This window comes from Alternaria hordeiaustralica (genome assembly GCF_023758085.1).
Source record: "Alternaria hordeiaustralica strain BMP 2776 chromosome Unknown scaffold_4, whole genome shotgun sequence".
NCBI lineage: Eukaryota > Fungi > Ascomycota > Dothideomycetes > Pleosporales > Pleosporaceae > Alternaria > Alternaria hordeiaustralica.
In genome coordinates, this window is record NW_026056776.1 from 1 (window position 1) to 21677 (window position 21677).

Below are 21677 nucleotides of genomic sequence, written 5' to 3' on the forward strand. Positions count from 1 at the left end.
CCCCCCCCCTCCAATGTACACAACCAAAGGTCCGTCGCGAAAAGACCCCTCGGGCTTGAGCGCGAAAGACAGAGAAGTAGGTATTGGGTCCGTGGTCTTTTCGATGCTGTAAAATGACGCTAGCGACATCCAATGACGTCCCCAAGGTCCCTGCATATGGTTTGGGCCACATTACCGCTTGGCGCCACATGTATCCCCACATAGACACTCCACCCGCCGCCATTGCAACGTCGCCTTCCAAGGTTGCTTCATAGACATCCGTGGAGTGTCCGAAAAGCAAATTCACTATACATAGACGTCAGCATGAAGCTCACCCTCATCCTCGCCTTGGCTACAGCCGCTCTCGCTGGCGAGATTGTCAACAACGAGGCAAGTAATACCCCGCGAAGCTATACGGCATGCATGGCGTGCTAACGCCTTGTACAGCATCTCAAGACCGAAGTCCTCACCGAAGCCAACTGCGTGCGCAAGACCAAGGCCGGCGACAAGGTCAACGTCCACTACCGCGGCACCCTCGAAAGCGACGGCAGCGAATTCGACGCCTCATACAACCGCGGCCAGCCCTTGTCCTTCGCCGTCGGTACCGGTCAAGTCATCAAGGGATGGGACCAGGGCCTGCTAGACATGTGCCCCGGCGAAAAGAGGAAGCTCACAATCCAGCCTGAGTGGGCCTATGGCTCGCGGGGTGCTGGCCCCATCCCCGCCAACAGCGTCTTGAGTAAGTGCTATTGGGACACACGGCGAATACATTGACTGACGTATGACAGTCTTCGAGTCCGAGTTGGTCTCCATTGACGGCGTTGACAAGGAGGAGTTGTAAAGGGTCTGAGATGGTTATTTGCACACACATAGTATTGTACATGTGAGAATCAACTCGAGGTTCCTGAAGGCAGGCTCGGCCTTGCTGCCCATAGCAGGTTCAACACGATGTGACTCATGTCAGTACTGACCGTGTCCTTCAATACGTCAGATCCTCGGCTTTTTGGCTCACTATCCGTCGAGTCTGCCGTCTAGACGAGATTCCTCTATTTCCAGCTCTGCGTAATTCTAGTTTCCAGTGGGATGCTATTGTTGAACATTGACACAACTGAGCCGGCTTGTAACTTCAACTTTGGATGTTCCGCACTTACCATAGCTCTAGTCGACGTTCTGCAAGCTAGCGTTCGTGTCTTTCTAACTCTCCGCCAGTCTCATCAAAGTATATCCTGTTACGATCATACTGCAACTTGACAGACAGCGTGCACTAATCAGCACGCATTCCCCACACCAAACTTTCTACACGGACGAGCAGGATTCAATCCTTCTCCAATGCCTGGGTATCGTCCAGTATGCTAAAGTCGCAATCAGCAAGTTCGCTCCATCAGTCGTCTGAGGGTCAAAGCCAAGTTCCAAGAAGCGCAAGACCGATGACACAAACGCATTCGCCACAAAGCACATGACGAAAAGTGGAAGACGAAGACGCAGGTAGTCGAGGAAGAGGACGAGCTTGACGTGTTCCCGAAGGGCCGCAACGTCCTTCCACCCAAGACAAACAAGAAGGCAGAGCGAAATAAGCTTCGTAAACCAGTACCCTCTAGTGCAGAGGCCTGTTCCTCGAGCGCATGAAAGCAGACGCGCTCAGCACACATGATAAGCGGTGTTGCGTTGCTTGATAGATTCAATCCTTTCATCAACAAGGACAAAGCCATTAAACTGTAGCTGTGTTCGAGCCGCAATTCGATGACTAGGAGTTTAATCCCGAGGCTGAAGTCGTTTGGGCGCGATGATAAGGCTGGCGCTGTCAAAAGCATGGATTTATTATGTGTGATGAAGTAACAAAACCCAGATATTTGAGCCTGCACCTATGCCAGCTCCCGCTCCAGATTCGTCTCAAAGACACATTATATACGCCGCCTCCGACTCGCGAATCTCCATGCACTTTGCTGACCCTACGAAGGGAAACAAACTGCATCTGATAGATGCTTCCGAGGCGGTTGAAGCTATGAACAGGGGTACAGCGGCAGAAGAAGCGCTTCCTTTGGTGTAAAGACCAGTCATCATACGAAGACCAAATGTTATTGCGACAGGAATGAACAGTTGAAGTTTAGGGAAAGGAGTTTAAGCCTCGGTTACCAGGTTGGAAAGAAGGCTTGGGCTCGTTCACTTGCAAGTGTAGCCCTTGTTCCTCCATCATCATCACATCGCCCTTATCTTGTGCCTTTGCTGTTTTCTGACTGTCGCTACTGGTGGTTGTGAACTTCCGATCGCGGCTTGCGTTGTGTTGATCTTCGTCAGAGGTATCGACGTAATGCTCTTGCAGCTCGATGTCGACGGCCCCCTTCATACTCTCTCGTGTGCGCCATTGGAAGCGTGGGAATGAGAGTGGCGGGAATGGGTTCTTGCTCGGACTGGTATCGAAGTAAGGAATACAATGGCTCTGGATAATGGAGATGAGCAGTCAGCACTGATCTCATCTTCGTACACAGGGAGAATCTTACCAGCATCCACTTGATCGTTGGGCCACACGCGGCAATTACACCCAGATTGGCTTCTACATTTGACAACACGCTTCGTATGTTGTAGGGGTCCTCCTTGTAAACTGTGGGTAGTTTCATAACCTCGACGAATTTGTGTAGACGATAGCAGCCAATAGCTGTGACGGTAAGTGGCAGCGAGAGAAACCCTATCACGAACACCTTGTTCTTTAAAGGCATTCGTAGATCGTAGAGGACCCACGCTGGAATGAGTGATACGAGGACATCGGTAATGATCGTCACACCGATCGTGCCGAATACATATGCAGCGCGATCACCGCATGTACCATCTATGTCCCCATTCCATGATCTTTGGATAGGCCAGCACATAAACAGACTACCCAGAGTAGAACTGATGATGAACATGATGTTTATAGCGATCAGAGTCCAGAGACTTGCGATGATGAGGCGATCCATACAACGGAGCTTCAAGAGCGTGATCAGGAACGAGATCTTGGCTAGACCTAGAATGGGGTTGTAGACGACGTTGTTCGTATGCCGCCACTATAAGGATGGTTGTCAGTACCAAAGTTGACGCCTGAGTATTACAGTTGACCATACATAAGTGACGTCTGACCGCCTCGGGGCTCCCTCAGGAATATCGGCCGAATGGTATCCTGCGTAAGACACCAGAATGACTAAATTCGGTCAGATGGTAGAGGTGTAGAGGACATTTCCAACGTACACTTCCACATAGTGGCTGTGAGTACTGCCAGTATAGCCTCTGCTACCACCAAGAGTGTATCCTCTAGAGCAGTTTGTCAGCGTAAGTTTAGTTTTGCAGGGAAGAGTATCACCAACCGATAGCATAGGTACGCTCCTTTATCTTTCTCCATATCCTGATAGATACAATCGAGAAGGACACCAGGAAAGGGAAAATGATGAGGAAGATGTTGACTGGTTGAAGGCCTGTACCTGCCATGCTGCGCGAAGGGGAAGATCACGACTTCACTTCGAATGGCTACAGCGGCATGAAAGTCTGTCCTCGACAGAGTGGAACGTGATTTAATTGTATAGAAGTGTAGGTAATCTCATTTTCAGATATGGCGCTCGCGTATCCTAAGAAGAGTTTCATGACGCCGCAATCCGACATGCTTTCATGTTCATCACATGTGTGATACGCTCCAAAACGTCGGGTGTCGATATTGGCGAGCGGTCCATAGTCCCGTCCCGTTTACCGTGCCACATCCCATAAAGACAAAGCTCCAAATCTGGGCATGGGTATGGACGGGGAACCCAATATGTTGCCACCTAGAAACATCAGCATCCAATAGCACGAGCAACCCTTTCGACAGCTGCACTAGTCACAAGCCCAGGTTATGTCGCCTCGTGAGCTGTCAACAGATGCGAGAAGTAAGCCATTGACCAAAGCACGAAGGTGTCAGACCTCGCTTTGGGAGTGCCCCTCAATCTCGGATGAGGCGGCAATGCAAAGGATTCGCAATGCTCTAATCTATTCCCAAAACCAACGAAGGTCGCTGACATTGGTCCGCGGATTGCCGCATGTGCAACAGAGCGGCAAAGGTGCAAATGTAGGATTCAGTGCCAAGGCTCTAAAGTAAGGGCTCCCTAGGTAAGCACAATGAGTGGGGCGGGCTCGGCCTAGGGGGAAGCGGGCGTGCCGCCCCCCTTAGAGATGGCGAACTTTTCCCTGCCATTTCCACTTTCTCGAGGTACTTAGTACATATTCTTCACAGCGTAATTTTATCGACGGCGGCGGTATGTATCGCGAAAGCAGCACCGACTATCAGATTCCACAAGCCCGGGCGGAAACAGCGGTCAACGTATTCCAAGGTTTCCTCGGAGCTGCGCCGCATTCCCACAGCGCCTCGGACATGCCTCATATACCGTGCCAAGGTGGCAATTCTTCTGGGTTCATGAAGTGTCCTTGCAACCTTGCAGTAGTAGACTGAGGGAAAATTGACCATACCCTATTCGGAACATATGGCCTGAAATCCGAGGTACGATTGGGGCTTGCCAATGCCGCCTACCAGGCCGTGCAAGCGGCAAATCAGCAAAAGTACAAGGGAGACTGTCTCCGTGTTCTTTTCTTTTGCGATTGACGAATCGTATATCAAACCGACCGCTGTCTTGTTCCTGCAGTCCCTGCGTCTGTATACATGTGCATGACTTTGTTGGGCCTTCCTCTTGGGTAACATGATAGTCAAGAACTACGTCTTGTCAGAATCTAGAGCAGTGACACGTGAATCATGTACTGAAAGCCCACCGAGAATGAGCCAGAGAGATAGTCATCAACCGGCTAAAGGATACAAGATAAAAGGTTGAGCAGCTCAGTGTTGAACCATTACCAGCCCCATCCACTTCGTCTTCGCTTTTCAGGTCGCCATGTACGCTATGCAGCGGTCAACGACACTACTCTTGGCTCTCTCGCCATTGCTTACACTCGTCCAAGCATCCGCCGTGGATGGTATCGAGCCTGCAGCTGCTACCGTTCCAGACACGCCGGCAGCAGGAGCACCTTTACAGGCAGCGGAGAAACTCCAATTGACCGATGAAGTGATCGAACGCCTGGAAACAGAAGAAGCCACATCGGACTATGCCAAATACTTCAAATTTGGTAATGGCGATGCTCCTGCCTATTCAGCGTCTTGCAAGACGTTTCCCGGAGACGACGCTTGGCCTAAAGACACCACTTGGGACATGTTCAACGTGCTCCTCGACGGAGCATTGATTCCAACGAAGCCAATTGCGGCATCGTGTTACGACACGAGATGGGGAAAGAAAGATGCTGCAGCGTGCTCGGATGTTATCAACAATTTCACAAGTCCGCTGTTCCATTCTGCTGATCCCACATCAAGTAAGCTATTTCCATTGACAGACTTCGAGCTTATGTTAATGGTGATCTCCAGATATGTGGCCGATTTATCAGGGCAGGACATGTATGCCTGGCAACGAAACTACCGGCGAGATATGCACTCTGGGCGCATACCCAGAATACGCGGTCAAGGTCACGAATGTGGCACAGATCCAGCTTGCAATCAACTTCGCGCGTGCCACCAACATGCGGCTTGTCATCAAGAACACTGGTCACTGCTATCTTGGAAAGTCAACTGGCGCTGGAGCATTGAGTCTATGGATGCACAACATGGACCAGATCGACTTTATGTCTCAGTATGAAGGCCCTGGGTACTCGGGACCAGCACTCAAGCTTTCTGCGGGTGTCAATGTGAGGCAAGTGTATGAGGCCGCGGACAAGAACGGCGTGACCGTCTTGGGCGCGGTATCCGCGGTAAGTGTCTTCGTTCTACCATCAAGCGAACAGTCGAGCTAATGAAAAGTAGAGTGTTGGATATGCTGGTGGCATGATAACCGGAGGAGGACAAAATCCTCTTGCTGGCATCTACGGAATGTCGGCCGATCACGTCGTCGCTTTCCAGGTCGTCACTGCGGCTGGTCGCTTTGTCACTGTCTCCGAAGCTTCGAACCCTGATCTATTCTGGGCGCTTAGAGGCGGCGGCGGCGGAACTTTCGCCGTCGTCACATCCGTCATCATTCGAGCACATCCTAAGCTCAACTCTGTCACATCGAGTTGGACCCTTGACGCTTCGAACAACAGCGTCGATGCCTTCTGGGCGGGTACGAAGAAGTTCTATGACCTGTTCCTTGACTGGGCGGACGCGGGAATATACAGTTTCTACTTCATGGGGGCAAAACCTGCCCCATACCTACAAATGGGATTCCTGATCGCGCCAAACCACACTATGGAGTCATATACCGAGCTTGTAAAGCCCTTCTTCCAATACCTCCAGGACAACAACATTACTCTCACGGTACCCGACGCACCTATCGCGCATAACACATTCTACTCTGCTTACCAAGCAACATGGGGGCGTATACCCTTTGGTGTCGGTTCGGACGGCTCAATGCCCGCGAATCGAATTGTTCCCAGACGCAACTTCCTGGAAAAGTATGACGAAACATTTGCGCTCATCAAAGAGCACGTGTTATCCGGTAAACATTTCTTGGGATACCACAAGGCACCAAAGAAGTATGCAAACACGAACAACGCTGTCAGCCCAGCCTGGCGTGAGTGTGCTCTGTTCATGGTGACCTCTTCAAACCGATCAGCCGACCATTCTACACCCGAAGCCCTTGCCGCCGCCAGTAAGGATCTTCACGAGAACATTTTGCAGCCTTGGCGCGACATAGCACCTGTATCAGAGGGTGGTGGTACATATCTGAACGAAGCGAGCGTGGATGAGCCTGACTGGCAGGAGTCATTTTATGCGGGTTATTACCCTAAGCTGAGCGAGATCAAGAAGAAGTGGGACCCGACCGATGTCTTCTACGCGACCACTGCCGTTGGAAGTGAGAGGTGGGTGGTTCAAGACGGAGAACAGGGTGTTCAGACTCAGAATGGAAGATTGTGCCGGGCCTGAGCGAAGCGAACTGCAGGCAAACCTTTCGTAGCTACAACATAGAGGCCAATCATCAGACATAGTAGCTCGAAGCGTCCTTCCTGATCTTATACACGATGCGCTGAAATGTGACTATGGAGCTATGACACTATTCCTTGAGTGACACCAACATGCATGCACTGGTCCATACTCGCACGGCGTCATCACTCTCGGGTGGTGACATGAACAGACAGCATTGAAGATGAAACCGCACTGAGAAAGTAACTACTCAACGGCTGCTCGTCTCTCTATTCTTTGTCGGGATTTCGGTTGCGATATCCTTGTGACGACGACTTGAAAGTACGGTCCTGGCCACAGTGATTTCGAGTACTCCTCCTACATATTGAGGAGTACCTGAGTAGGGAGTTGGCGACAATGAAAACTCGCAAAAGCCACCCATAATGGGTCCTTCTACCCCCAAGATACAACGCGCGATAGGGCCACCTGCTTAAGCTGTAGACCATTTTGTAACTCCGATTAACATCGCGCCTGTTGCAATAAGATTTTCATTTGGTCTTGCAACCCCTCAAAAACAAGTTGTGTTCATCATAACATGTGTCAACACATAGGTGCCTCGCTCCGTCCGTATTGGTTGATTCCTTGCACGTCGTCCTCATCCGTTCGCCACCAAGATACCTCTATCATATAACGCCGTGACTATACTCACGCCTCTGCCCACGTCGCGAGCGAGCGTACTACTGCTGCAAAATTCGTCTCCGTCATTCTTATACAAGGTCTTCAGCCCATCCTCTTCGCTCCACTCTCCCACCCAACTAGGCGCCGTACACTCGCAAGGTCCTTTCTCCTCATCTAGTCCTTGCATGTTGCAATTTGCTCTCGCTTTGCTCACAGCTGTGAGTGCTGGGGCAAAAGGGTGGCCTGCCAAAAGAAGCTTGCCAGAAGAATCGACAAAAAGGTTGTCGACCGTCGAAGGCGCACGAATATATTTTCTGAAATACAGACTGATCGTGTCAGGGTAGAAGCTGTAGATGTTTACGCCCATTTTGGAAGACGAGGCAACGGCAACAGTCGTCGAGTTGAGCATGGCAATGCCGTTGGCGAAGGGGACGTGCGTCAACGTCTTGGTGTGCTGCAGGTTGTGGATATCAGTATAGACGACACTACCTCCAGGAATGCCAGAAAATGTTTCGACCTGTGATATGAACGGTGAGACCAATGCGCCGATGTAGTGGTCATTGGTAACTAGTAGCTTCCCATCTCCTAGAGAGTGTATGGAATTCGGCGTATGGATCAACGGATGTTTCAGTGTCTGCAAATATCTGGCTACCGCATTCTGGACGGAGACTTGGAACACTTCGATGAGATTTCCAGAGTTACGGGAATGGTTGACGACATATAGCGTAGAAGTCGCGGCATCAAATTCGATGCCCAGAGGCTGAAAATCCGCCGCGTTGTTATAGTCAGTCAGAACGAGAGGCTTCAAAGCGTCTGAGTCCAGAATGTTGGGCGTTGAATAGTCGTAGATCCAGATATGTGGGCTATCGGTGCCATCTCTTTTATCCAAAGGTGACGCAAAGGCGCCCTGCATATGTAAGCCCTCGTCGCGTTGAAACTCTTTTGCTCTTAGGGGCAAATCCAAAGGGCGGCTACGCACCATTACCGTGTTCCACTGATCTCTCTCCGGATTGCAGCTCAAGAACGCAATACCCATCTCTTCTTCCACCAGTACATCCTCGCAATTGCGAAGCCGATCGCGGAACTTGACTTCGTGACTCTTGAAGTGGTTGACATTGTCAAATTTCCCTGGTCTGTTTGCGAATATCGTGGAGAACCCGAGATAGCGGTCGTATGCCCACGGCGCGGCAATGGCGATTGCTGCGATAAGCAGCTGCGTTACGGGTCAGTTACCAGTCGTCAATCACCCTCGGACCGCTGCATCTCATATCAACTTACGATAGATCGCGTCGCCATGTTTACAGGAGCGCGTCCTAGCCCGGCGAGTACTGTTGATGTAGTAAAGATGACCGGCACAGTCGTGCACGAAGTTCACTGTGCTAACAGGTCGCCTTGACCCCACCAGAAGAGGGGACACCCATCCTCGTTTGCACAAGATTCGTCAGCATCTCCAGGGTTTGAGTAGTAAGCATGTCGGTGTTTCCTGCTGTATCGGGCCGTTAGTAGCTTGGGTTGTCGTGGAAGGCGCGACTGCACAAATGCCGGGGCGGAGCAACAACCTGACGTCATGACCTGCGAGTGAGCAACTACAATCCTATTGACACACACTTAACACACACCACACAAGACCTCCATTTAGCGAGGTAGCGTGTAGCCTTACTCGTGAACGTATGATTTCTAGCTAGGCTGTTGTCGTTACTGCTTAGCAGCACGCCTACCTGGGAAGTTTGACCCGACTCGGCAAGGACAGGAACACGCTCGGGCAAAGTCAACACTGATACAATCTTTACAGTCGCCATCGGAGAAGTCAGTTTGTGAGCTATCCAGCTTTACAGACGCGCCTGGACATCTCCCGGGATTGGTGCAGGTGTGCACGGGTCTTATATCTAGGAAACTCTACACTAAAGTCTAGTAGTCTCTCTAGATTCGGGAAGGGTTAGGACTGCTCCTAGGTAATTCTTCGACTATCTAGTAATAACTACAAAGCATGCGTGTAGGTACAGTCGTGCTGTGGGTAGTTTGCTGGATATCCAGATCTTTTCTAGTGTCATTCGTTGAACAGTAAGGCCGTGGGCCATAGTGACGAGAGGTGCATCCTCTTCGAACTACCGACTGTAGCGAGAGTCCTCGAGTGCATGATATATACGTGCTCGTACAAATATTCGCCTCTCATCATATACTCGTTGTAATAGTGACATGTTGCATCTGATGAGGGAAGATGCACGGACTGCCGTGAGATCTTTTCTGCGCATTCTATGTGCTCGCTAGTGTTCCAGGTACATGGCGCGCATCCGCAAGAGTATCAGTGTACCTCAATCTGACATACTGTAGCTACGTTGTGGGCAAGTACTCGTACCCAAGGCAAGTAGAATAACCTCTTCCGTCTCTACAAGTTCAGATATGCGAATCTTCCGAACGGTTCCTCCGGTACGTCCGTAACCTGCAGATGCCGAACGATCAGTATATGTCATGCTCGGTATGGACGAGGTAGTTTAGGCTCAATGGATTGGCCACGGGGTGATTCTGGATCTTAACACACCGTCCTTTCCGAGACTCTGGCATGATCTCCGATGCGATCGCCGTGCATTCAAGTCGTTGGCTAGGTCTCGTGTGCAACTCAGACCCAAATGTGTATCGGCTTAAAAATCTTCATGTTGAAAGATGGCGACTGCACACAGCGGTGTGATATACGCCTTTGATAATGTGGAGAGCCGGAACGTGAGCACTAACACTGCCGCTTGACAGTGGCCGAAAGCTGACGTTCGAGAACGGCAAGGAACAGGTAGTCACTCCATGCGGCGTGTGCCTACGGAATAGGTAAGTGCATAGGGGGGCGGGGTCACTTGTAGGGTGCAAACAGATTGTTCTCGGTATCATATACGTGCGCCGTTTGCCAACATAGCCATCGATGTTGGTTTGCTGACAAGACGATATTGAGCAGTCTTGGTAAAGGCACAGGACGCCGGATAGGAAGGTTGCTGGGTAACGGACAAGTTCTTCGCTAGTCCTACACACCTGCCCTCAAACGTCGGGACGTGAGAAGACGACCGGCCACGCGCGCTGAATGAGGCCAGCGAGCGGGCGTGTGGTCCAATGTGAACATCGACTCACGCTCTGTAGCTGACCGAGACACGAAAGATGTTAAGGAACGGAGCCGATAGGGGCGTGGCTCGCAGTGGCTTATTGGCTTGGCGACACTGTTTAGAGTGTTGGGTGCCGTGACGGCGAGACAGTTGCAGCGACTTCCAGGCTATACCTCCGGCACTAACGCACTGCGCAACGAGTCCACCTCCATGTTCAACAGGACAACACAATCTACATCATCATCCGCGCCATGGAGGGGCAATGCAACTATCAACGCTTGCCGGAAAGTTACGTTGACAGCGCTGCTCCTCGCGACATGCCCTGTAGCGGCTGCATTCTGGCGCTGTAGTGTGAGCCTTGTTGCCGCGCAGGGGGCAGGCTTTGGCGAAGGCGTTGGGGACCGCGCCGCCAGAGACAACCGCGTCCCGTTTTTTCTGGCCAGAACGTCGCTCGATTTGGCTGCGTTTTATTGCATTGTACAAACCAGTGCATATCCAGCCTATCATAGTCATTCCGCTCACAGACCGTGATTCGGTCGAAAGCTTCTATTACCCGAATCGCGTGCCAGTCATCAGCCGAAGAAACGAGTTTTGCTTGCACGGGGCCGTCGTGGCTTGTTAGCTGCTAGCAGGCCAGGCATGGGCGCCGGTGGCTTGAAGGATTCGCTGCTTGCATGGCAATCATCATAAGGGCCGGCCGCTCCTCATGCTTGGACACGTTCTGGCTGCTAAATAAATCGACGAAAGGCTGTTCGTGCCGTTCTTCTGGCTGCGATCGACATTGATAAGCAAGTCCCCCCAGCTGGCCGTCACTCTTTGCCTTTTCCTAGTCACCACCGTTACCCTACCCCTGACGGCCCGCAAAAAGCCCTCGGACACTTGCTGAACCACTGCAAGGTACCCGAATCTGAGGTTGGACGAAGTACCTAGGCAGTCATTGACAGTGGCGGCAAACCTCCTTGTCATAGCAACGGTACCTACGTACGGCCATGGGTATCCGGATTCCGAGGAAATTCTGCGGTTAATAATAGCATCCTCGACTGCTATAGTACCGTTTATTGGAGATGAGTCCTCAATGTTTCGAATGCGAGTCGGTAGCGATCCTGTCGCACCATGCTCCCCTGCCAACGCGGAGGAGGCAACACGAAAACCGCTGCCGCGGTGTCCCCTTATATCTTCGAGTGTCACCACGCATCGGCCGACAGTTTCGCGCGCTGCTTCTGCTGCTCGTCATATCTCTATCCTGCAGTTCCCAGGCTGCCCCCGTATCCGCAACGGAAGCCTATGGTGATCGACCGGCCCTGCTCGTCGAAGACGACCTTGCCTGGACAGGATCGGCGTTATACCTGGATCTCAGCCCACCACCCACCGCGTCGCGATTGATGCCTCCTCTAAAACGCGACGACGATGTTACCCGCACACCCTCTGCAACTCTTACGGAACGCGCCATTACAACAGACTCTGATGGCTCTGGCACCGGATTCAAAGTCCCCACGGCATTCGATACTGGCCTATCAAATAATTTCACAAACTCATGCGCAAACTTCCTTAATCGCCTACGTCAGAGTCAGGCATTCAACGACTGCCACCCATTCTCCTTGCTATTGCAGGTATGGTACTTCAATAATACGAGAGAGAAGAGTGTGGCTAATCAGTACCATGCAGACGTCAAGCGGTTTCTTCGACGCCTCCAAATCTACACTACGCATCACACAGACTCTCGATGCAACCTGTGGAGTAAACGCAGCACAATGCAAACCTACCCTGGATAATTTCGCAGTGGAGCTGCTATCGGAAATGGCATGCAAAGCCGATTACGACACCGACAATCCCCTGGTGCTACAGGCTTACAATGGCCTCGTTGCATACCAACCGTCTTACCAAGCAAGCTGTTTGCATGATGACGAGGGAAACTATTGCTTTGCGAACGCCGTCAGCAACATGTCATCACCGGGAGATGCCTACCCATACTACCTACCCATTGGCCAAGAACTTCCCGGCGGATCAAGGCCAACCTGCAACTCGTGTTTGCAACAAGCAATGGGTGTATTTGCCACTTACAGCAACAACGCAACACAACCTCTTTCAAAAACCTATACCTCGGCCGCTCAGCAAATATCAATAGCATGCGGCTCGACGTTTGTCAACGTCACGGCCGCCCCACTCAAAGGGGCTGCATCGACGACGACCACCACCACAATCACACCCACGATAAGCTTGATCTTAATGTTTTTACTTTACTTCTTCCAGTGATGGAGCGATACCCTATACATTCTACACTTGTAAATACTTTACCTTAGTTATTATTGATATCAGGATCGACTGGTCATTAGCGACGGCGCTTGGGAGGATTCTTTTTTGGCCGTCTTGGATTGTTGCAAACCTGGCGGGATAGTCATGGGGTCCTCTGGCCCATAACGTTGGCTTTTGCCGCGATCCGGCCTGTCGAGGCACGACGAGACACTTGGACGTGTACACAGTTCGCCATGAGTGAGGCGTCTTTTCTGTACACCAATAACATTGCACAGACTGTGATCGAATGATCAAAAGTCAGCTACGCACAAAGCAGTTTTTTGAACTCGTTTCACGAATACAAGTATCGAGGGCTTGATTAGTGATTGGCTGTGAGTCTGTCGGTGTAATATGAAGGGTCATGGCGCAACCCATGAGCCTGGGATTCTTGGTCACCGATGCCACATACCCAGGTAATCTATCCGTCACGATCGCGCCTTTGGGTCCGCTCCCGCTGACGATTTGCCTATACCCTGTCCCCGTTGTTGTCATTTCGTTTCGGCCGACGCACTTGTTTCCGAAGAAAAGGAAATTACAGCATAGCGCGCGATGGATATGGTGACTCCATGTAAGGCGGACAAGGACAATATGTGGATCTGCGAACGTCACACGTCAGCGCATGTCCGGCTGTGGGTCTGATCACCTGCTCGGCATGTCTTCTCGATCTCCTCCGAACAAGCCTGAAACGTGGCGGACCCTCGTCACGTGGTGATCAGCCTTGCGGGGTGCCGTGATTTGACAGAAAGCGGTCGCCTGGGACGTTACACATCAACGTTGTGCTTCAGCTTCCCGTTGTCGGACCTTTTGTACAACGTCGATAACATGCACTTGATTTGCGCTATGGACTTGATTGCGTCCATGTCAAGACCGGCTGTGGTAAGGAATTGCCAGGTCGGCCGGCATGCCCCGTGGACCAATTCAGCAGAACAACGTTGGTTTCCCGCGCCGCGGTGGAGCTGTAGACTGTCCTGTCATCTCCAACGCCCTCCATCCTTGCATGGATGATCCGCGCAGCCCTTGGTCGTCAGCTGTGCCAGGCCAGCCTCTTCCTGGCTCTTATGTCAAACACTTCATGCGTTTGAAAGGCCCGACCAGTCTTCTGCCAGCCGTGTCCCATGCACTTTCTTGTACCTGAGACGTCCAGCTTCGCCGCGAGGGTTTGCTATGCGTGTCCCTTCCACTCCTCTCATTCCCTCATGACTTGTACTAATTGACAAAGTCGATATTAATCGGGCTGGCCTGTCTCTTCATCTTGCTTCACGGCATAGTCACTCTCTTTGTTGCCACCACGCTCCTTAGACACATTCATTATCGACGTCTCCTCGAATACTTTTCATACATCCGACACCGTTCCTTGACCGCTACCTCCGCTTGGACTAATACACGACATTCCATATCTCGACCCTACGATGGCCGACGTCATGGCTCAACAAAGCATGTTATCTGCGCCTGCATCCAGACAAGACATTGTCAGCGCACTACTTAACGACTATGGCAACTCTTTTGGCCGAGGCGACGCATCTCCTTCAACGTGGTCGCCCGTACCTGCGGACAAAAAGCTTCCTGCGCCGCCGTCACGATCAGATAGCGGCGCACGTGAACCGCTTCCAGCTGCGTTGAGAATGGAAGCAAAGTTTCAGTTGAGAGGTAAGCAGAGATCACACAAATTCTACTATAATGGATTGCATCCGTGTTTGGTTATTCATCAAGAGCTCGCTGGTACAGACTGTGTGTCATATTGCAACCTCGATTCCGCATGCCAATGTGCTGTATGCGTGGTGATACATCATCGTTGCTTTGTCGTCGCTCAGAGAGCCGCATGGACAAAGCCATCATATCATAAACCCGAGCGAATGGTGCTAACAGAGAACAGATGACCAAGACGCACCTGTTCTCCAAAGGAGTCCGGTGCCAGGCTCCCCACCTCGACCAAGGAGGAGGATCGAGTCACGTAGCCTATCTCGCGAATCTAAGCCAGCATCTCTCAAGCTTACCATCAGCAACGGTTCAACAGCGACTGTGCCCCCTACCCCAGCATTCCCAGCACGATCAGAGTCTCTCCCTTCTTCAGCAATAGAGGAGAAAGATCTTCCACCTCCACCACCTGCAAAGTCCGAGAGGCGGAAGTCGGTTAAGCAGTCTGATGCGGGAAGCCAATCGTCAAGGCCAGCGACGGATCTCGCGAGAAACGATTCGCTTCTTTCCCAAGGCGAAAGCAGAGACTCTACGGAGACGTCTACTACAACCACATCATCGGTTATTGGGCGCAAAGCAGTACCAGACCAAGGTCTCAAAAAGTTCAAAAGTCTGGCAGAACTGAATAACGGACCGCGAGGAAGGAAGGGCGCTCCAATGCCCCCCACATCAGCGCCCAGAACCTTGAGCGTTGATAGCCAGCGATCAAATGCTGTCTCAAGGAAAGGCAGTGTCGATAGTCAAGCAAACATGCCCGAGGCTGCCGCACCTCAGCCCGCCGAAAAGCTACGAAAGACGGAAGCAGAGCTCCCACCGACACCGGGGGAAGAACAAGACACCAGGGTCCCTGTACAACCTAAGAAAGTCTTCACGGGTCTTCCCTCAAACCCTCGTATCAAAGCCCCGGCATCGCCCCTTCACTTCCGCGGCAAAAGCAGCACAGGCTTCAATGTCTTGAAGGTATATATCTGCCTCCCCTTTCCCTCTCCAGTACTTGTACGATAGTTGTCGTACTGCGTTGCAATGTTCGCAAACTCAAGGGTACCTGGATCCTGTTCCAAAAGAAGAATACTGTTTGCTGACTGAGATCTCGTAGGCAATGAGGCCGGCTTCTCCAATCCCCACGATGGAATTGCACACCATTACGCCTGAGATGACACCTTCCCCGACGTTGAAGCCAGTCCTAGCAAAGAAGGATGCTGAGATCTCTCCGGTTTCCCCACTGCCACCACCAAAAGATGAGAGGCGGCCTTTTAGCTTCGAACCTGCTGTTGCCACCACTGAGACCAAGCAAAAGTCAACAGAGCAGGAAGAATACCTCGCAATGTCGGAATTACCACTTCAAAGCACCACTCCACCAGCTGAGACCCGACTACCCATGCGCACCACATCACTAGACCCACCCGAACCATCCCCGGGCTTCCAACGACCCACAAGTGCCCCATCATCCCGCCCAACATCATCCGACCTCCAAGATTACAACCTCTCCCCCTTCCCAGGACCTTCCGTTCCAACATCACCCGTTGACGGCTTGCGCACAGAGCCCACAACGCCACCCACACCGCCTCCCTTCGAGCCCCTAACCCGCCGACCAATCCCTTTGCCCGTGTCTTACATTCCACGTATCACGCCCGCACAACTCTCCTGCTACACAAGACATTGCCACAACATCTGGTCTAACAATATATTCCAGCCCATGGGCTGCATGGTGTGCCATGAGAACGACAAAGATAGGAAGTGGGCGTGTACGTGGTGTCAGTTGCGGATTTGCCGTAGCTGTAGTGAGGATCTGAGGGCGATTTCAGGCAGAGACTTGGGAACGCTGATACAGAAGAGAGAGAAGGGGGAGGTCATGGCGCCGGGAATGAAGTTTAAGGAAGACAGGTTTACGATGGTTGTTGAGGACATTGATGGGGAGGAAAGGGGAGAGGGAATGGATAGTGAAGGTGTTGCGTAAGGTTTCTTTGGGTTTGGGTTGGGTGTCCGGTTGTCTTCTTCCCACGCGCAGTACAGGCGCGCATCGGGTGGATGAATTGCTTCATCACATGATATCACATTTACGCAACGTTGGAGTTGGATGGGAAGTTATACCTAGAATGCTGCGCATCGTTTAGCTAGCTTGGCGGCCTTCACGGCAAACTTGATTACCGTATTGACTCAATGGTATCTTGCCGAGCCAGTGTGGACTTCGTCATCTTTCGTACATGTTCTACTTCGTCTCCTTCATCTCCTGCAGTATCCTCACAACCTGGGGTAGAACCTTCTCCGCATTCTCACTTAAGCGCGCAGCTTCCCGGCCAGTATTGGTGTCCGCGACGTTTCCAAAGAAGGTTTCCTCGCCCCGGACACCACCCATGTTGAGTATCCCAATCGGCATCTGCATGTCCTTTGCTTTCTTCACTAGCCGCCAGGCAGAGTACGTCGCAAGACTACTTCCAATGACGAGTATCCTGCCTGCTGCATCGACTGCCTCTTCCGCAGCGACTTTTGTGGCAGCGGGTATAGACTCGCCGAACATGATGACAGCAGGCTTCAGCACTCCGCCTTCGCTCGCCGGGTCCCAGGCGCCATCCTTGTCGACTTGTACGTGGACCTTGCCTCCGTCTGCGCGCTTTGGCGGCTTCTCCAAGCACGTCGGACACGGCGGGTATCGGAATGTGGTGTACGGGGCGTTGGGCACGTCGACGTCACCATCTGGGTTCGACTTGAGCCCTTTCTTGCGGCGCTCGTCGGGGTTCTCGGTGTCTAGGGCGCCCGATTCGATCATCTCGGCGAGGAAAGCGGCCCAGGAGGGGTTCAGGGTGGTGAGTTGGCTCTGGAAAGCCCGGCGCGAATATTCGTTGCGACAGGTGAGGCAGACGAGGTTGCGCAGGTAGCCGTGTAGCTCGATGGTGGAGAGGTCTGGGTGCGCCGTTGGGTGGAACGAGTCTACGTCTGCTCAACTCGTTAGCATGCTGTGACGTTTGCCAGGGAGAACATACTCTGCGTGATGATACTTCCAACAACACCCATGCGCCCCAACTCGCCACAAGCCTCGTGGGCCTTGTTTGGCTTGGCCTTCTCTAGGTTCGTCCAGCCGAGGAAACTCCTCGCCCAATACCTCTTCCTCGCTTCGTGGCTGTCACAGAACTCGTGAAAGTAGACGGGCCGGTACGTCTTGTTCAGTGTGTAGGTGCCATTTGTGCCTCTGTAATCGGCCAAGCCAGACGCCACCGAGATACCTGCCCCCGTAAGCAGCAGCGTCTTGCCCGCATGCTCGCCCCGACCAAGCCGAGTCGAGAGGCTCGATTGCGCCGCCCTCGAAGGCGCACCGGACGTGGACAGGGACGGCGACAAGAAGTCGACCAAAGCCGCGATGGCACCGCTCGCCGTCGTCGCGCTCGCGGGAATCAGCTTAGGTGCCGGGAGGGGATCGGTATAGGGAACGCGAAGCAGAGGGGCTCGGGGCATCGCGCAATCGCACACGCTCAAACATTGTAATTTCTCGCGTCCACCTTCGCAGAAGCCAAAGGGCGGATTGGGGCCAGCAAGCGCGCGTGCGGCCAAAACGGTGGTTATGTCATGATACGTTTTTAGCGCGGCACCATCGAGGTCCGGGGCCCGAGATGGATCGCTAGCCCGCGCGTGCGCACGAGTTTGTCGCGTGGTAAGCCGACGGATAGCTATCGTGCCGCTGCAGGAATACGTATATTTGGGGGCTGCAAGGTACTGCGAGTTTGTATTGGGAGTTTGCGGGGTGGGGTAGAATATAGGTGCAGTGTGAGGCTGAGTGCATGTGGGGGGCTGTGCTGTAGCTGTCACAACAACGGCTCAAACTTGAGAATGAAGCGCTCGATGAGGGCTACTGTCATGACTCGTGGGCGATCACAAATCGATGCAGCCGAGTCTCTGTGATTGCTAGTAGGCTGAGATATGTACAGTAACGGATCGGACTTGCTCCGGATGTGTGACAGTATGACAGCCATTGCGAACCATGGCCGCGACGTGGAATAAAGGGATGAAAAAATATAACATTGACAAGAAATATATGGCTACATCATCGATAAGGGCCCTCTCCATGCCCAAGTGTTACCATGAAAAGCATGTACTGGAAACTTCGAAAATGAAAAACGCCAATTAAGCCTTCCTCGCATACCCGGTCCAGATGGGAATGAATGTCCGGTTCCTCCTTCCTGATTATAGTCCTCCGTGCGAATGTCGTAGGTTCAAGGGGTATAAGGTGACTGCCAGTACGACTGGCTATAATCCATCATCGAGGTGATGCGTGCCTGAGAAAGCCACCAGAGAGGTTGCCCGGGGTATCGACTGTCTTCAGTGGGGGGTATTGGGACAAAAAGAGACTGCTTGCCGCTTTTAAGGTAAGCTGAGAGTTCGTAGCGATCGTGACAACGAGATGTAAAACAGATATGAGACATTGAGAGAGAGTCAGCCGGCTGGCAATGACACTGCGAGATTATTGCTGATGCGGGAGGTGATGCGAAGCGTATTGCATGGGCTGCTGCATAGTCTGCTGCATCGGTGGTTGCATTTGCTGTTGCATTTGTTGTTGCATCGGCTGCTGCATGTGATGTTGGTGTTGTGGCATTGGCTGCAGCATAGACTGGATGCTCGGTACCCGTTGCTGATGTTGGTGTTGATGTAACGGGTAGCTTGGGTATGCGGAGTAATGATTTTCGGGAATCGTAGACATGCTATGCATTTCCACATGGGGATCCTCTTGTTCTTCTTCCAGGTCAGAAATGCCTACGCCACTATCTTCATGGTCGTGGTAGGTACCATTCTCGAGCTTCTTTTGTGCCGACCTAAAGGCCTGAGTGAGGTTCTTGAGACCCTTCTCCATGCACTGAGTAGAGTCAACACCAGGTGCTTCAAAGAGTACGAAATCACGCATGACATACCTTTGTCTCTACCAGTTGCCATTTCTCTCCAACTCGGGCAGCTAACATGCTCCACATGTCCCTTCGAACTTCCATATAGGCTTGCGCTAGTACGTCCAGCTTCACGCCGTCCCACTGCTCCGCATTTTGCCTCTCCATCAACCGTTCGTGCCGTTTGCGACAGGCATTTGGCGTCTTGGAAGGGAAGTGCTTCGGTCCAATCTGGTTCCAGTTGAGACCTTGAGCCCTGGCCTGAATGAGCGTCTCATCATCTCTAGCGGACCAAGAGGAACTGCGAGTTCCGCCTGCGGCCGATGCGGTCGACACGGAAAGGCGGTGCGCCGGGCCCTTTTCAATCTTAGGCATGTTGACCAGTTGAATGAAAAGACTAGTAGGACAAGAAAGTGATGACGAGAATGGAGATAGGAAAGACGCGGCGAGGAGGAAGATGAGAGCAATGGAAGCGACCGAGTAGCGTATTATGATTAGGGGAGTGTTGGCGTAGGCGAACGAGAGTGACGGATGAGGAACGACAGGTAGGAGATATCCTTGCGAGTAGAAATGAAACAACTGCTGTTCGTACCTTTGGGTCTGTATTGTCTGAGGCTCTATCAAGGGGGCATGGCCAACATCTTTATACAGTGAGCCGCATACAGAGCCTCCATCCACGACAAAGACCAGTAGGCCACTCGGAGAATTGTTTTGAAACCAGGACATGTTTCTGTAATCGCCGGATCGATCTTCATCTACCGAGAACGGCATGTGCGACTAGGCGAAGAGGAGGCTGTTCACTGGGTCGTGGCTCCAAGCGCCATGAAAAGGGACCAGGGCAGGCCCAAATTGGGCCTGTGAATGGCCGAAGCACAAACCGTGAGCGGTTCGTCCCTCGAACAAGGAAGGGGGACTATAGCGGAAGCGCCTGTTTGAGAATATCCCACTGTGTTCCCTGATGCGGCTGTGTCTAAGAATATCCCCGCTGGCGAGTGGTGGAGGGGCAGCGATGGAGGGGAAAGGGCGGCTAATCTGATTCGGCGAGCGCATAAGTAGGGCCCAAATAAAGACCTTGGCAAGCGACACAAGGGCAAGGGGTGCCTCATCTGGTCGAACACCTGTAGGATGTCGTAGTCATCAATAATCAGTAGGGCTGAGCTCGGGGACCTGCAGATAGATGCATGTGCAGAAACGTGGAGTGGAAGGTCAGCAACCCGTTCCAAAGACGTTTTCGAAACGGCCGTCACGCGCACCGTGGGGGGGTTGATAGGGCTATAATAGGGTGAGGATAGCGAATTTTTAGCACATAGCCTTCTGTTGTAATAGCTCCCTAATGTTGTTTTACGCGTAATGCCTGTAGCGTTTAATAGGTGTTGTAGGTAGTAGATGTTAGCGATGTTAGGATAACAAGAGGCTGTCGCTAAGACGCGATGTTAGCGCGGATTTGCTGTTACAGCCCTAACTACAACATATTGTACGTAATTAATATTATTGTTGTAATACCTTTTATACGTAGTTATTCTCTTATTATTATATCTTTACAGATAAGTACTAGGCTAGTTTGTATTAGGTTATGCTACTTAAAGAGTGTCTATAACAAAAGATATTAGAAGTGCTATACTTAAAACAGCTATTTTGCGCAAAGATTGCTATTGCAGAACAAAGCGTCTTATAGAGAATATAACATTAGAGAGTAATTATTATATTAATATAGTATTAGAGATCTATTATATAGCATATATTTTATAGAGCTTAGAGTATTAAAATGTTATTAACGTGCATAACCTGTTTATTAAGATAGTAATTTTAGACAATAGGTTTATAACAAGCTGCTATTAGGCTATTAGATTACTTAAGATCTTAGTAATAGTTAGCTATTAGATAGTAGCAATATTTACAGCATGCAGGTAGGTTTAGGTTTTATAATATTAATTATTACTATATAGCTATATAGCGCCTGCTCTGTAAAAGATACTAAGCCTTTAGAAATAATACCTATATATACGTTAATAACGCGAACACTACGCGCTCTAAAACCTTGTATAATAAACTTATATATCTATATTAGCGCTATAACATAGCGCTGCCTAACACCTTAGCTCTTCTAATTCTAGTAGCTAGTAGAAGAGCATAGTAATTAAGAGCATTATTAGTTTTCTATCTAGTTTTCTA

General features: G+C 51.5%; 4 protein-coding genes across 4 annotated transcripts; 3 read left to right on the top strand and 1 right to left on the bottom strand.

The window, feature by feature from the left end:
• Positions 1 to 398: 398 nt before the first annotated feature.
• Positions 399 to 820, top strand: FPR2 (Peptidyl-prolyl cis-trans isomerase fpr2; the record flags this gene model as incomplete). Its single annotated transcript, XM_049385454.1, is given in 3 exon segments — positions 399 to 407; positions 427 to 718; positions 768 to 820. The coding sequence occupies 3 exon segments, from the start codon at positions 399 to 401 to the stop codon at positions 818 to 820; spliced, it is 354 nt and encodes a 117-aa protein (XP_049246331.1).
• A 4039-nt stretch (positions 821 to 4859) lies between these two features.
• J4E84_002836 (uncharacterized protein) lies at positions 4860 to 6913 on the top strand (the record flags this gene model as incomplete). The annotated part of the gene is made up of 3 exons (XM_049385455.1): positions 4860 to 5331; positions 5384 to 5763; positions 5816 to 6913. The coding sequence occupies 3 exons, from the start codon at positions 4860 to 4862 to the stop codon at positions 6911 to 6913; spliced, it is 1950 nt and encodes a 649-aa protein (XP_049246332.1).
• A 7651-nt stretch (positions 6914 to 14564) lies between these two features.
• J4E84_002837 (uncharacterized protein) lies at positions 14565 to 16594 on the top strand (the record flags this gene model as incomplete). The annotated part of the gene is made up of 4 exons (XM_049385456.1): positions 14565 to 14589; positions 14816 to 15597; positions 15734 to 16382; positions 16443 to 16594. The coding sequence occupies 4 exons, from the start codon at positions 14565 to 14567 to the stop codon at positions 16592 to 16594; spliced, it is 1608 nt and encodes a 535-aa protein (XP_049246333.1).
• A 252-nt stretch (positions 16595 to 16846) lies between these two features.
• On the bottom strand, positions 16847 to 18087 carry J4E84_002838 (uncharacterized protein; the record flags this gene model as incomplete). The annotated part of the gene is made up of 2 exons (XM_049385457.1): positions 16847 to 17571; positions 17619 to 18087. The coding sequence occupies 2 exons, from the start codon at positions 18085 to 18087 to the stop codon at positions 16847 to 16849; spliced, it is 1194 nt and encodes a 397-aa protein (XP_049246334.1).
• Between the last annotated feature and the right edge of the window lie 3590 nt (positions 18088 to 21677).